General features: G+C 39.7%; 2 protein-coding genes across 6 annotated transcripts; one reads left to right on the top strand and one right to left on the bottom strand.

Annotated features, from left to right (window-relative positions):
- The first annotated feature begins 429 nt into the window (after positions 1-429).
- On the top strand, positions 430-7,962 carry LOC306898251 (uncharacterized protein). Its single transcript, XM_079463571.1, has 7 exons — positions 430-1,812; positions 3,536-3,600; positions 3,686-3,920; positions 4,080-6,307; positions 6,388-6,597; positions 6,897-6,999; positions 7,079-7,962. The coding sequence occupies exons 1-6, from the start codon at positions 1,491-1,493 to the stop codon at positions 6,996-6,998; spliced, it is 3,162 nt and encodes a 1,053-aa protein (XP_079319697.1). The 5' UTR covers positions 430-1,490; the 3' UTR covers position 6,999; positions 7,079-7,962.
- acp6 (acid phosphatase 6, lysophosphatidic) lies at positions 7,947-13,015 on the bottom strand. 5 transcript variants are annotated; one of them, XM_079463573.1, is made up of 12 exons: positions 12,809-12,886; positions 12,596-12,729; positions 12,149-12,317; positions 11,825-11,953; positions 11,319-11,449; positions 10,638-10,717; positions 10,476-10,563; positions 10,236-10,368; positions 10,046-10,146; positions 9,862-9,954; positions 8,557-8,722; positions 8,013-8,342 (listed from the first exon to the last, which is right to left on the bottom strand). In XM_079463573.1, exons 2-12 carry the CDS (start codon positions 12,601-12,603, stop codon positions 8,208-8,210), a joined length of 1,233 nt encoding a protein of 410 aa, XP_079319699.1. In that variant the 5' UTR covers positions 12,604-12,729; positions 12,809-12,886; the 3' UTR covers positions 8,013-8,207. The 5 variants fall into 5 exon arrangements, 4 of the variants coding, with proteins under 4 accessions (XP_079319700.1, XP_079319699.1, XP_079319698.1 ...); XM_079463574.1 differs by lacking the exon at positions 12,596-12,729 and having other exon boundaries at positions 7,947-8,342; positions 12,809-13,015; XR_013787098.1 differs by lacking the exons at positions 12,596-12,729; positions 12,809-12,886 and having other exon boundaries at positions 9,862-9,950; positions 12,149-12,440.
- Positions 13,016-13,175: the final 160 nt, after the last annotated feature.

A 13,175-nucleotide genomic window follows, 5' to 3' on the forward strand; every position in this document is an offset into this window, starting at 1 on the left:
TGAAGTTTTAAATGGCAGGAGTGCGAAAATTGTGTTGGTTTCCTTCTAGAATTAACATTTGCAATCCTTTTTCTTTATACATTTAGTTAAAGATACGACATTTGTGCATATGTTGCACAATTACTGCATAAATGTTAACACAGAAGATACTCTGTCAACACCCAAAACATTTAGACAAACACTAGAATATTTTGCATCATATCAGTAAATATGGACGGCAGAAATGAAAATCTGTCTAAACGCGACAATAATTTTCGGGTTATTGTCCGTATAATTTTAATAAACTTGACACTAAGTAAGGTACAGCTGACGTCAGCAACCTATCATCGTAGGGGAAAAGTAGGGAAAACAAACCAATGAGTGGCAGCCGAAAGGACCAATGGCAGCGTTCGCAGTCGCCGTTCTTTAAAGAGTTCACCAATAGGTGTTGCCGAGGGGAGGGGGTGAGGCAATTTGGCGTCGAGGCGAAGTTAGGTTGACGAATGGCAACCAACAGAGGGCTACGAGTTAAAAATTGGATTATTTGATCATCTGACTGGCTTTAACGTTACACGAACGGACACGGAGCGATTGAAGGGCAAACCGTGGACGATATTGTTGATTTTAGAGGCCGTTACGCATTTGGATGGGTTTCAGGAAGACCCCCTCGTCTCGCGCGACAGATTAGCTGCGGCGTGCTGAGACCCGAGTTCAAGATATCACAAGTTGCACGCGCGAGAGGAAGACCCTCGCGAGCGATCGTTACTGGATATATTAAGATCGTTTCAATGGATCTGATATGACGTAGTTGGCGTTTCGGCGTCACGTGCTTGCCTCAAGTGTTGTTAAATTTGACAAAAGAGGCCCCTGAAGTACCTGGATAGATCATATTTTAATATTTATGATTGGCAGCCGCGCCACTGCGTATTTGACAGCGAGGGGATGCAAGCCGTTTGACACACCGACCGTTGAATTTTGTGTGATCGGTTTCACAGGACGGACAGCCGGGCACTACTATGGAAAAACTTTGAAATAGCCAGCATTTTAGCAGTCAGTTTATGTGAATTTTGTAAGTGTTCTGGATCGACTTATGGCTTTTGATAGTGGAGATTGTTCTTCGGTGTTGAACTCCCAGTCACATGGATTAGTCGCCGTTCTTGGCGTTTGGTAGGATGTGATAAAAATGTCTGGCACCAAAGATGATGGACTTGCAAAGTACTTCAGCTGCTACTCCAGTGCTTCTTATTAATAACAAAACCCATCCTGATATCTTATTTATTGTCGATTGTCGTTAATTTATTAATATTAATTACGGTTGATACTTAAACATCTAAATTGAGGATTGATGTGTCTGCTTGTACTAGAATTGATAGACTTATTTAGAGCATCCTTGATTCATAATCGTCTCAATGTCGGTGGATGAACCCAGTCTGAACGGTTCTGCTTTTTAAACTTGGAGCAAATAAGCAGCACTGAAAGTGAAACTGTCAAGGGAAAACATTCCGGTAAAAATGTCTAGCGAGTGGACCTATAACGCGCCCTGTAGTACCGATGACACCTTTCGTAATAAACTGTCAGTGCACGAGCAGCGGGAACGCGCGGGGTTTGCGAACGGTGGCGGCGCACCAGTAAAGTCTTCTGCTTTCTTCGAGATCATCGGCGGCTCTCTTTACCGCAAAAAGTTGGAGAAAGGTTTCATCCAGTACCGCGAGGTGCTGGCTGAAGATAAGCGACTTCAGTCCATAGCCACCTTTCACGAGAAGAGACAGGGAAAGTCGCACCACACCCTGGAGGACACGTACAGACTGGTGGCCGAGCACTATTGGTGGGAAGGTTTGTCATTTTCTGTATTACAATTTATTTGATTAATTTCTTTAGAAATAATTTACACACCAATTTATTTTATGTCTTGTAACGTTAGTAACTTCAACAGAAGTTGTTCGTGTTCTGGTTAAAACGTTTATCCTGCTGTATGCATCTTATCGACCTCAAAATCTGATGACTATGTTTGTTGCTTACTATCCGGTCTTTAGTTGTCTTATACTCAAAATGTGGCGCAAAGAGGACATAGAAATAACAGTAGTGGAGAAAATCGTTGGGCTCTGCATAGTCCAAATTTTGTCAAAACATTGTCTTGTGTATCGATCTACAAAGACACGTAGAAAAAGTTGAATGCAGCTGTGTCGTTGCTTGATATGTAGATTGACTCTGAGTGTCGCCTTTTACAATCTTATGCAAATTTTAAAATAAATTATAAATGTAGGAAATACAATTATTAAACTATTTGTAGAAAACGTTGCGCGATGAATCTCCATAGAACTGCTCATGTTGAAATATTTTTATTTCGTATAGGGGCATCAACTTTAAATCTGTCCATCTATTCAAATGAAACTAAGCATTTTAGGTGTTTTATGATGGTAAAGTTTAGTGCTTGCCTTAAGGTTTGTTTATTTTTAACACAATCATTGGTGTAGTAAATTGCATAAGTTTAGTAGTGTAGTATTAAACTATAACTTGGGTTATGTCCTTCATAGTTGTTCTCTATTAAGATGCTATAGGGTTCGTAGATGCAAAGTAGCATACTTTATAATCCATAAAATACAATCGCTTTACAATCAGTTCCGAAAATACGCCTTTGCATTTTACCTATGAAAGAAGCTCCTACATTTCCTCCGACATTCTACTTTGTACTGTGGTGTATGTCATTGAATTGGTGAGAGCTTTGTTTGTAAAAGTCCTGGGCTGTTAACTAATTTAGGCTATTGAACAGTCAGATTGTAGGCTCCGATGGGGTCATCGATGAACTATCACCATTGTGTAGGACACCTTATCTAAGATTAGGATAAATGAAGCTTTATTGATTATCATTACAATTATTAGAGGTGCAAAGGACATAAACCATCTTTGCAAGCATTTGGCTGCTCAGATGATTGATTCATTTTCAGATAAAAAGAAACTAACCTGCAGGTTTCTTGACATTGCAACAATTAATCTTCATCCAGATGTTTGTAGGTGGCAGTAATGATTCCAGCTCATTGTGCTCTTCATACAGTAACAACAGTCAACAGTCTCCCTGTTGTCATCTGTCTGTAAGGACTACTTCTGAATGATGTTTGACCCTGTAACCTTTCAATTATAAGCTTTAACCACTAAGCTACACCAATCCACAGACATCTGAGAGCTGATTAAAAGGTCATAAATAAGAACTTTATTATTTTAAATGACATACTTATGACAACAGGTGACGTGAAGATGCTTTACTTTCCATGTTTTTTTCTACTTAAAAAAGCCAAGGCATGCTATATTAAACCAAATAATACACAAGAACAGTTGTTGTTTTTTTGTCTCATTCACCTGAAATCTTCCAAATTTGATAACCAAGGTACTACACAGGGCATAGTAGAATGGAGCTTGTAATCTTAAAGCAAGATTATGAATAAGAGAATGATTGATATACACTGATGTTACACATTAGGATTTTTGATTTAATGTCAAATAAACAAAATCCCTATCATTTTAAAGTTTGTGAAGGTTGTTGGTTTTCTTTTCCTTTCAGGAATGTATTTTCAGGTTAGAGACTTTGTTCTCAATTGTGAAGAATGTCATTCCAAGAGGTCAGAGGTAAGAACTTCAGACAGGATTATTAGTCCTTGAATGTTTTCGATTGTTTTTCTCACACATCTATCATTTGTGTATATATCTAAAGTGTTCAGATGTGGGACTCGTTTCCAGGATGGTGGAATCGCATAGTCATGAAATTTTAAGTAAGCTAAATAGTCAACGGGAAGCAGGGCTCTTTTGTGACATTACACTGAAAACCGGTGGTGGCCACTCCTTCGTCGCTCACAAAGCCGTTCTTGCAGCAGTAAGCGAGTACTTCCAGGAGTTATTTACTGAAATGGACTCCGCCACTGACCCCCAGTCACATGTTGACCTCACAGGTATGGCTACAATGAAATCTCAAGACAAAGTTTATATCTTTTTTCAAAATCAGATCTAAGAAAAACCCTCTAAACTAGATTTATCAGTTTTTAAGGTTGATTCAAGTCATTAACCAGTTTTTCATTCTTGAATCATAATGATTTTTATTTGTATTTTAGGTTTCAGTGAGCAAAGCTTGCTTGCTTTACTAGAGTTCTCTTACACTTCTACTCTAAACCTGAATCTGGACAGTTTAACAGAGGTTTGTGCCATGGCCCATCATTTACGCATGTGGCCTGCCCTTGAGGCCTGCTCTGCTATCAAAAAAGAGCGAGAGACCTATCAGCCATGTTCCAAAATGCACTGTACTGCTGGTGATCCAAATTCAATGCCTGGGCCTTTCAGGAGAGACCTGTCTTTGACTCCACAAAGAAAGGTAGGACTGAAGAAAAGGAGAGAGGATGAACAAGAATGTGTGTCTGGGTCTTCCTGGAACACCCAAGTGCAATACAGAGAGCATATTGTTGATAAGATGTCAGAGAAATCTGGAACAGAAATATTTAATCCTCAATTGCAATGCCAAGCATCATCCAGTTTTCATGTTGAGGAAAATGGCTTTCCATGTAGTCCAAATCGCAGAATGAAGCTCATGGACTTCAAATCTCCATCCTGCAAGAAAAAGTTGTCCTCTCGACATATACTTTCAGTCATCTCATCCTCTCCATGCACCTCAACTCGTTCTTCTTCTCCATCACGCCGCCTACTTCGTTCCTCACCTGGCGCTGCCCTTGCTTTGCGCAGACTCCTGCCTAAAATTGACCTCACTAACAAGAGAAAAAGAAAGTCCTCTTCCTACCGAACATACAAGTCCCGATCTGAATTCTCAGTGACTCAGTCCCGATCTCAGGCAAGCCATGTAACCTCTGTAATGGTGAAAGAGGAGGATCTGGAGGAAGACGTATGCAACACAATCCCTCAGGATGAAGTACACAGCCCCCGTGCACAGGAGAAATACAAACTTCTCAGTTTCCTAGGCTTGCAGAGGAAGTCTCTAGTGCCTGGTCCTGAGGAACTGTCTGGTTGGGGGCAGAAGAAACGGCTTAGGAAGTTAAAAGTCAGCAATTATTCCCTCACAGCTAGACGTAAACCTCGTTCACAGGGTGTCACATTGGGACTTGGGCCCAGTTTAGGGGCATTTGCAGCAGTAAGTCCATCTTTGTCCCTCTGTGACATGAGCAGAATGGACTTATTGAACAGACCACTGAAAGCAGAGCCCCAAGACTCATGGAGCCATGAAAGTTCAAGAAAGAAGAGACGTGCTGCAGGGCAAGTTGTTCAACCAAGTACAAGGACTACACGTAGCAGGTCAATGCTCCAGACAGATTCCAGCGGAACTGATAGAATGCTCAGACGTCACAATAGAAATCATGACCAAAAGCAGCCTGCAAGAAGAGGTAGGCTACCCGTCCATGATGCTTATTCCACTTCAAAGAGGATGCTCAGGATAAAACAGGAACCTGCCGATAGTGCTATTCTACAACCTATTCAGCGGCGAAACACTGCCTGCCACCACCAGGCAGCTGTAAACCCCCCTGATGCAAGAGGTCCAGCACGTAGGGGTCGGCCACCAGCGGATCGGACTGTTAGAGCCACAACAAACTTGCAGCAAACAAAGCAGTACAAACTCGGGCGTCCCACAGTAGAAAAACCAAAAAGTTCAAAACAAATTGAAAGCAAAACAAAATGCAACTATGCTACAGGAATGGCACAAGCAAAGCACAGCAGAACTAAAAAAGGAACCCAGGTGAAAGAGAACAAAAAGTCTAAAGCACTTACCAATAGAAAAGAGAACTCTGAAGTTCAATATGGTGTTATGAACTGGGACATTTCCAATACAAACCATCAGCATCTTCAGAGCCATCCCCTTTATAAAACCATAAAGGAGGAGCCAGCAGACCCCCTGCCACTAACCCAACCATTCCCGACCTCAGATTCCTCTGATCTAGGTAAGCGTCAAAGCAAACCACCTGTCAAACTGCTGGATCAAGGGTTCCTCTTCGGTTTCTGTCGGCCAGCAAGTGGCATCAAACAGGAGGAGGAGAGTGTGGACATCTACCTAACTCGGTCAGTCTCTCATGCAAGCTGTTCCCATCGGGATTCGTCACCCAGTCTGGTGAGAAAAGAGAGGGTGAAGGCCAGGATTAAGCCTGATCGAACAGGTCTCAATGGGCCTCACTGGGCTGGACTTGGCAACAGGTCGACGCCGTTTTCTCAAAGGCTTGCTATTCAAGTGAAAAATGAGAGAGATGAAACAAATGTGTCCCAAAGATCAAGTGGTGTTCGAGTTAATAAAAACCCCAAAGTCAGCAAGAGTTCTAAGGTCAAGAAAGAACCTACAAAGACAAAGGTAATGTACATCTTTGTGTTGCACTTAGGGAAAACTAGTGGAATCGCATTTGAAGTCTTTGATCTTTTTTGTCTTTTTAGAATGTAAACAAGCTGCTTCCTCTGAGCAGTCGTCGTTCCGTCCTACTGGAATCCATCCGACGGGCACGTCTCAAACAGCTACAGGACCCTAAAGGTCAGGAGTTAAGTGGAGCACATGCTTGTCTGCAGTGCAGGGCCTCCTACAGGGACTGTGATGCTCTCATCATGCATCGTATGAGGCACATTGAAGGCAAACACTGGCCTTGTCCGGTATGTATCTCTATGAATTTTCCTTATGTTGGAACTGTGGCCTAGCAGTAGTTCTTCATTTGACACATTTTCTTGTGGTGTTATGCTTCTGTATGGGAGTTTTGGCCCAGATCGTGACATCTCCTGAACCGTTATTCTGTCTCATAATTTTTTGTTTTCCGTTTACTGTTAAGTAATAACGGCGGAAGTAATAAACAAAATCACCGCAGTAAACTAACTCGCTTTTTGCCTTTACCACTCTGGCTTTCTACTCCCATATCTTGTTTCTTCGTGTTTAATTATTTCGATTTCTCTTGCAGTTGTGCAGTAAGACTTTCTTCAGACAGAGAAATGTAAGGAATCATATAAGGACACATAATCCCAAACTTTACAAATGTTGCCAGTGTATTGCTGCTCACTGAGGTAACGTACACACATTTATACAGCCTGTAATGCACATCAATACAATATTATATAATTGACAACTTGTTTTACATTTTAGGGTAAAATCCACATGGTGTAATGAAGAGGCGCAAACCTTTTTGTTTCTTTAATTGTTAACGCTGTAAATACCAAGAATCTGTGATGTATGATAATGAGGGTCAATTTAAAAATGTAAATAATATTTTGTTTTAAATGGTCTTTTTCCCTTACAAAATAATTATTGTTATTTAAGTAACTAAGCTAAAGTTGCTTTGCAATGTGGTGAACCAGAACTTGAACCCATGGTGTTTTTCTCAGGGGGCGGAAGCTTGTTGGTCAAGGTGATATATGTATAAGGAGATTTGTGTAGAATGCTTTAAATTTGTAACTACTAATGTAATTACTACAATTGTTATTACTATTGTTATGATCATTTTTCAAAATGGCATAATCTTGAGTGCACTTAATGTTAGCTTTGTTTTGAAACCTAAGAAAGATGCGATGTACTGGGATGTACTTGAATGGAGTGGAGTTGGTGAACTGCCCTCAACGTGTGGCTGTCTGGCAATGTTTTAGAAAAAACAGTAACAGAAATGAAGTCACAGGAATTTTAAATGAAGGTTAGGTATATGGGTTAGTTATCCTAGGGATTATGAAATGGTTAACCTGCATTGGTGCAATGCCATAGGAGCCATTTTATGAGAACATCTCTTTTTGACTTCAGCTTTTCAAAATGAAACGGTGACTGTCGTTCAGATAAGGGAATCCCAAAATGTTTAATGTGATTTTCTTTTCTCCTCCTTTGGATAATTCCTTGTCAAATTTGTATGCATATCTTTCTTTAATATAAAATGCAATGAAATTATATGAAGTTTTAAATGTTGAAGTGTGTCTGAAAAGACAGTTTAAAATGTAGAACGACCAAATAGCCATATAAATAAATTTTGCATTTTAAAATTTAAACCGTGTGTGTGCTTTTTGGACTTCACAACCAAATTAAGAACAGGTCTTTTAAAACATCTCAGGAGGGAAGTTTTTATTGTATCATGATTTATTAGCATATTGTACTAAATATAAAAGATTCAAAGGCTTTAAGTTCCACTTTCTATTATAACAGCAATTTAATGTTAACATCTGATGCTGTTCAATTTCGAGAGCTTTAAGAGCTCACACTGATGGACAATATCTGTGTTTTCTGGAGGAAAATATCACTGCTTGAGCTGGTCCACAGTACTGTTGCAGAGGGCCTGGTACCTCTCATCAGGTAGAGCATGAACAGCCAGTGCCTCCTTAAACTCATTCAGCGGGCAGTACACGTCACTGCAACCTGGGATTTTTTTATCCTAGAGGTACAAACAAGAACAGCTACGAATTACGACGTCATAAAAATGGAATACATTAATGACATGACCCTAAACATACTATGCCACAAGCAGGTCTATTCTTATCAACATACTAAAGAAAACAGCATCTGCTAACTGCTACATACAGTACAACAGATTTACAGGTATTTGTAACGTGCCTTTAAATGAATGATTTCTGTGTGAACCACCTCACCTCGCCAATGTAGGAAACTTTAACATAGTGGTGTTTAGTTTGCCGGTGCTGATGCAACTCCAGTGTGATGTCAGCAGCATAAGGAGGCCATTGCATGTCAAAAACTCCCATAGCCATGAGACACGGCATCAATGTGGTGTCATGCACAGAGTACAGGAACAACTTTCTGTATCCGTAAAAAAATGAACACACACAGCATATTTAAAGATCTTTGTTCAAGTTCTTGATTTATATATCTGACCACTGTGGGGCAGCACCTCTCAAAGGTGAGTGTGTTTGCATTACAAAAGCAATACATTTTAATAAAAGGACTAAAATATTGTTGTTGATGGCTTTAAAATATAAAGCAATACTGTTAAAATTAATGACAAAGTTTAGTTTTCATAAGTCTATAATTAATGTAATAAATTGCATATGTGTTTACTCTGCTAGGACATCTTTGTGAACTTGGGAGGAATTATTAACCCAGAAGTGAGGGAAACTCAGGGTTTTCCGTTTCAGAATGTAAGGTATGTCAAACCCGAGAAAGAGGGGTAACTCAAGCCCGTTTCTGAAAGAGAGGTAACTTATACCCAATCAGTAACTATGGTAACTTACTCTGTGAACCTAACCAGGTCTGGAGCAGTTTTTCTTTGGTAAACCCAGAGTTTATTTCGATCTCCTCACCATTTAAAGCGCAATTGGTGTACATTCATTAATATAGTCATTCATGGCACACATTTCTCAATGACTAAAATGTCATATTTGCTTTTATAGAGGATTCAGTACATGAAGAGGCTGCATTAATTCATAGGAAAGTACTTTTGTCATTTCCCTGTGCATTTTCATTAAAACTGTACCGTTTTTCTTTAAATGCATTACATCAGAGCATAATTTTCTATGGACGATGAGAAATGACTAAATACAGAAATACACGCAGAAATGAAGCGATAAAGGTAATAAACAGCCGCCATGTTCTTTATTTTGGGGCAGTTTCCATGGTGAAACGTAATATCGGAGCTCTATTGATAAACCTACCCAGAGTAAATTTAACTAACTCAAATACTTGTTCTGAAACTCAAAGTTTCTCATTTCCAAGTAAACCAACTCTGAGTTCAAGGTTTAATCTAGAGTTGGTTGTACCTCCTTATTGAAACTGGCATCATTTGTTTCCAGATGATAAAACATTTGATGTTATTCATGACAATGAGACTCAGATGTCCAGTTAGCAATGTTGATGATGCTCTTGTGTTGCTCTTGCCGTTTGAGATGGTTTCTTATGTGTGTGCGATCTGTGATTTCTAGGGTGTAAGGACTTTAACTCACCTGTCTGGGTAAGAGGTAGTTCCCTGTACTTTGTCATCAATGTTGGCCAGTAGTATGTTAAAAAAAGGACCCACACACATCTGGACAATCTGCCTGAAGACAAACACATCTTAAAGCCTCCAAACATGAGCTTCTGTACATTCTTCCGCCGACATTTCAATAGCAGGATCACATATTCCTTCACCTCTTACTGGGCTCATAGATGTGACAGATCATATCTACTGCTCTCTTTTCGACTGTATTTCTCCAATGCTCAAGAGCCGTAGGAACCGGCAGGCCATGAGTCTAGGATTAATAATAAACAAAACACTACTCAACAAACCCAACAGTGCTATATCTGTACAATGCTTCCTATCACCAGAGGGCTGCTTTACCTCTCTTGCCACCATGTCATCTCTAATGAGGATGAAGTCGAGGTGTTGATGAGGATCGACCCCCAACGCGCTCTGGATGCTTCGCAGGTCTTCGGCGATGTCTGGAAGAGTGGATGATTCTTTCCAGCGAGGACTACGTGTCATGCGCCACAGCCAATCACAGAGACATGGTGTTAACCAATCACAAATCAAATTACAAATATTGATCATTTACATCACCATGGTAACAAGCAAGTTTACCCAGATAGCAACTTCAGCAGTTTGCATCCATAATAGTTGGGGTAGAGGACCTCTTTCTCTGCCTTATCAGTGAGAATGGGCACAACACCTTAAAGGGAGAAATATTAACATTTTATTGACTATTCTACCACGCTACACAGAATAATTGAGTTGCCGTTTTACCTGCTTGTTCCTGTTGGAACAGTCCTGCCACCAAACATTTAGCAGACTCAATAGTCCGTACGATGTTGGTTGAGCGAATGCTATAAAAAATAACAGAGCATCCATTTTACCGGTTCACTTTGATGATGCACGTTCATTAAGATTATTGTTATTATCAAATTTATTATATAATAATTCTATTTATTATCATTATAGTTTAGGGTGATTTATAAAAAATATGAATAAGAGAAATGTTGATCCGGATTGGTTTTACTGATGGTTTAATACTATTCTTACGTAAACTTGTTTTTACTTCTTCTGAAGAAAATGCAATTAGTTCTTGTCCTTGTAAAATGTACTATCATTAAGCTGCAGGTGGTTGCCAGGATTTTTCAAGTGTTCAGTTTGGTTTCTAGGATGTTGCTTGTTTACTGAAACTAAGAGTCCAACTATCTGGATATTGCAAGATATTGTTAGGGTTCCTTTATCAATGTTAGTCTATAGGACATTTTTGATACATTTATTATCTGAATTAGTCTGAACCTGTACACTTTTCCTCAATATTTCATAGTTTTATGATATGATTCATGCAAAAGTGATGCACGACTCCACACAGTTGAGTTTATAGTTAGAGCTAGGGGTCTATTCAAATCCCGGAGGAAAGTCATTGTGATGCTATCCAAAGTCTTGTTGTCCACTCACTAAACTTCTTTGGGACTGAAAGAAGATGTGAGGAACGGCACGTCCTCTATGTATCTTTTTCGCAGCTTCACTCCAAGATCGTACAGCTGTTGCATGCCCAGTGTGGTCAGCTGACCTGGATAAGTTCCACCCTGTAGGAGGAGTCAGAATAAGTGCCATTATTTATCTTAATATGACTGCCTGTCACTATATTCAGATAAACACAGCTAAACATGTTAATGTTTACATTATGGTATGACATTCTAATATTTACTATCAATTTACTGCATTCCAATAATGCACTCAAGAATAAAGCTGTATATATAAATGGAAACTATAAATCTACACACAGTAAAGTTAGTTAATGCCACGGAATCCTTAAAGCCAAAGTTGCCTGTCAAAAGCCAAGGATCAGACTGAAACATATTTTAACCTCATTTCACTATGGAGAATACTATCAGCAATAAAACAAACTTCCCATAGTTTAATAATGTAGCACAAATGTATGAACACAGACGCTTGCTCACTGTCAAGATTTTGGCTCTGTAGCTTTCCTCCACTGGAGATGGGGGTCTGGGTCCTCCTTGTAGGTCTGTAACCTTATAGTCTATTTCAGTGTGAGCAGGAGCTTCGAGTAGCTCAGGGACCCATTGTGCCTGGAGATGAAGAGACCATGCCGGTCAACATGATGATGCTGGTCAATTTCCATTAACTGGCAGACAGTTAATAACATAACAGTGTCTCTCTGTCAATTAATTAAAGAGTATGCGGGTAGGGTTGGGCCCCAGATGACTCTAAAATGTCTAAACAATAAAGAATTAATGTCAGATTTGTGTCACCAGCCCTCTTACCTCCAACACATCCGGAATAGATTTCAGCGGGGTTCTCGCCCCATGTCTGAATACAACCTGGATTAATTTAAGCTCGTATGGAGATACTTCGGTCTTATTCTTTTGAGACCAAAACATCGAGCCAAGGCCCACTGAACCTAAAAGACCCACACGTGCCCACATGATGCACCTGATAAGAGAAAAACACTTTAATCCCATACATATCAGACATTCACGATTTTTATAGTATTTATGAAATTAAGTACTTAAAGCATGACATTGTAATTTATTAAATTTGATTCTAGATTACAACAGAATAGAAGTCTCTCTCTCTCTATCTCTATCTCTCTCTCTCTATCTCTCTCTCTCTCTATCTCTCTCTCTCCTCTCTCTCGTTGGTATATATACGTAAACATACCTTTATATCTACATATCATCTATTAGAATTCAGAAGTTAAAAGATCTCACTTCAACATGAAAACGAGTCAGTATGTTTCCATTACTCAAGCTCAACTCCACGCAACAACTGTCACATCATCCCCTATGTCCGGTATGTCCGCCTCTCGTTTCAGCAAGTTTTTACACACTCGTGAAAAGATCAACTATTACGGAGTAAGCATGACTCAGTTGCGTAAAAATAAATGTGCTTTACATATGAGGATCTCTGCAAATGTCACCGACCTGAAGGTTTCAGCGGCGAAGTCAAATCCACTGGTTTTGAATTGCACTCATTCCGGTCGGGTAGAGTGACATTACGCCGGCTGATGGCGAGGTGCGTTGTGTGACATGTAGTTTAGTAGACTGCCAGCACAATATGCGATTCAAAGAGTAAAACTACATTTCCCGTCGTATATAGTGGCTGAACACGTTTGTAGGTCGAACTATCGCTTTTTATCAAAGTGCCGTAATGTTTCTATTTAAACGAATTCGATATATTACGGTAAATACCATTTATAGACAGGGGCTCGGTTGGCCTCTTTTGTCTAGTATGTTTTGTCGAATCTATTTGTATGCACTTCATGTTGTTACTTATGTATTTAATGTTGGT

This window comes from Barbatula barbatula, assembly GCF_947034865.1.
Source record: "Barbatula barbatula genome assembly, chromosome: 9".
In the NCBI taxonomy this organism is placed as follows: domain Eukaryota; kingdom Metazoa; phylum Chordata; class Actinopteri; order Cypriniformes; family Nemacheilidae; genus Barbatula; species Barbatula barbatula.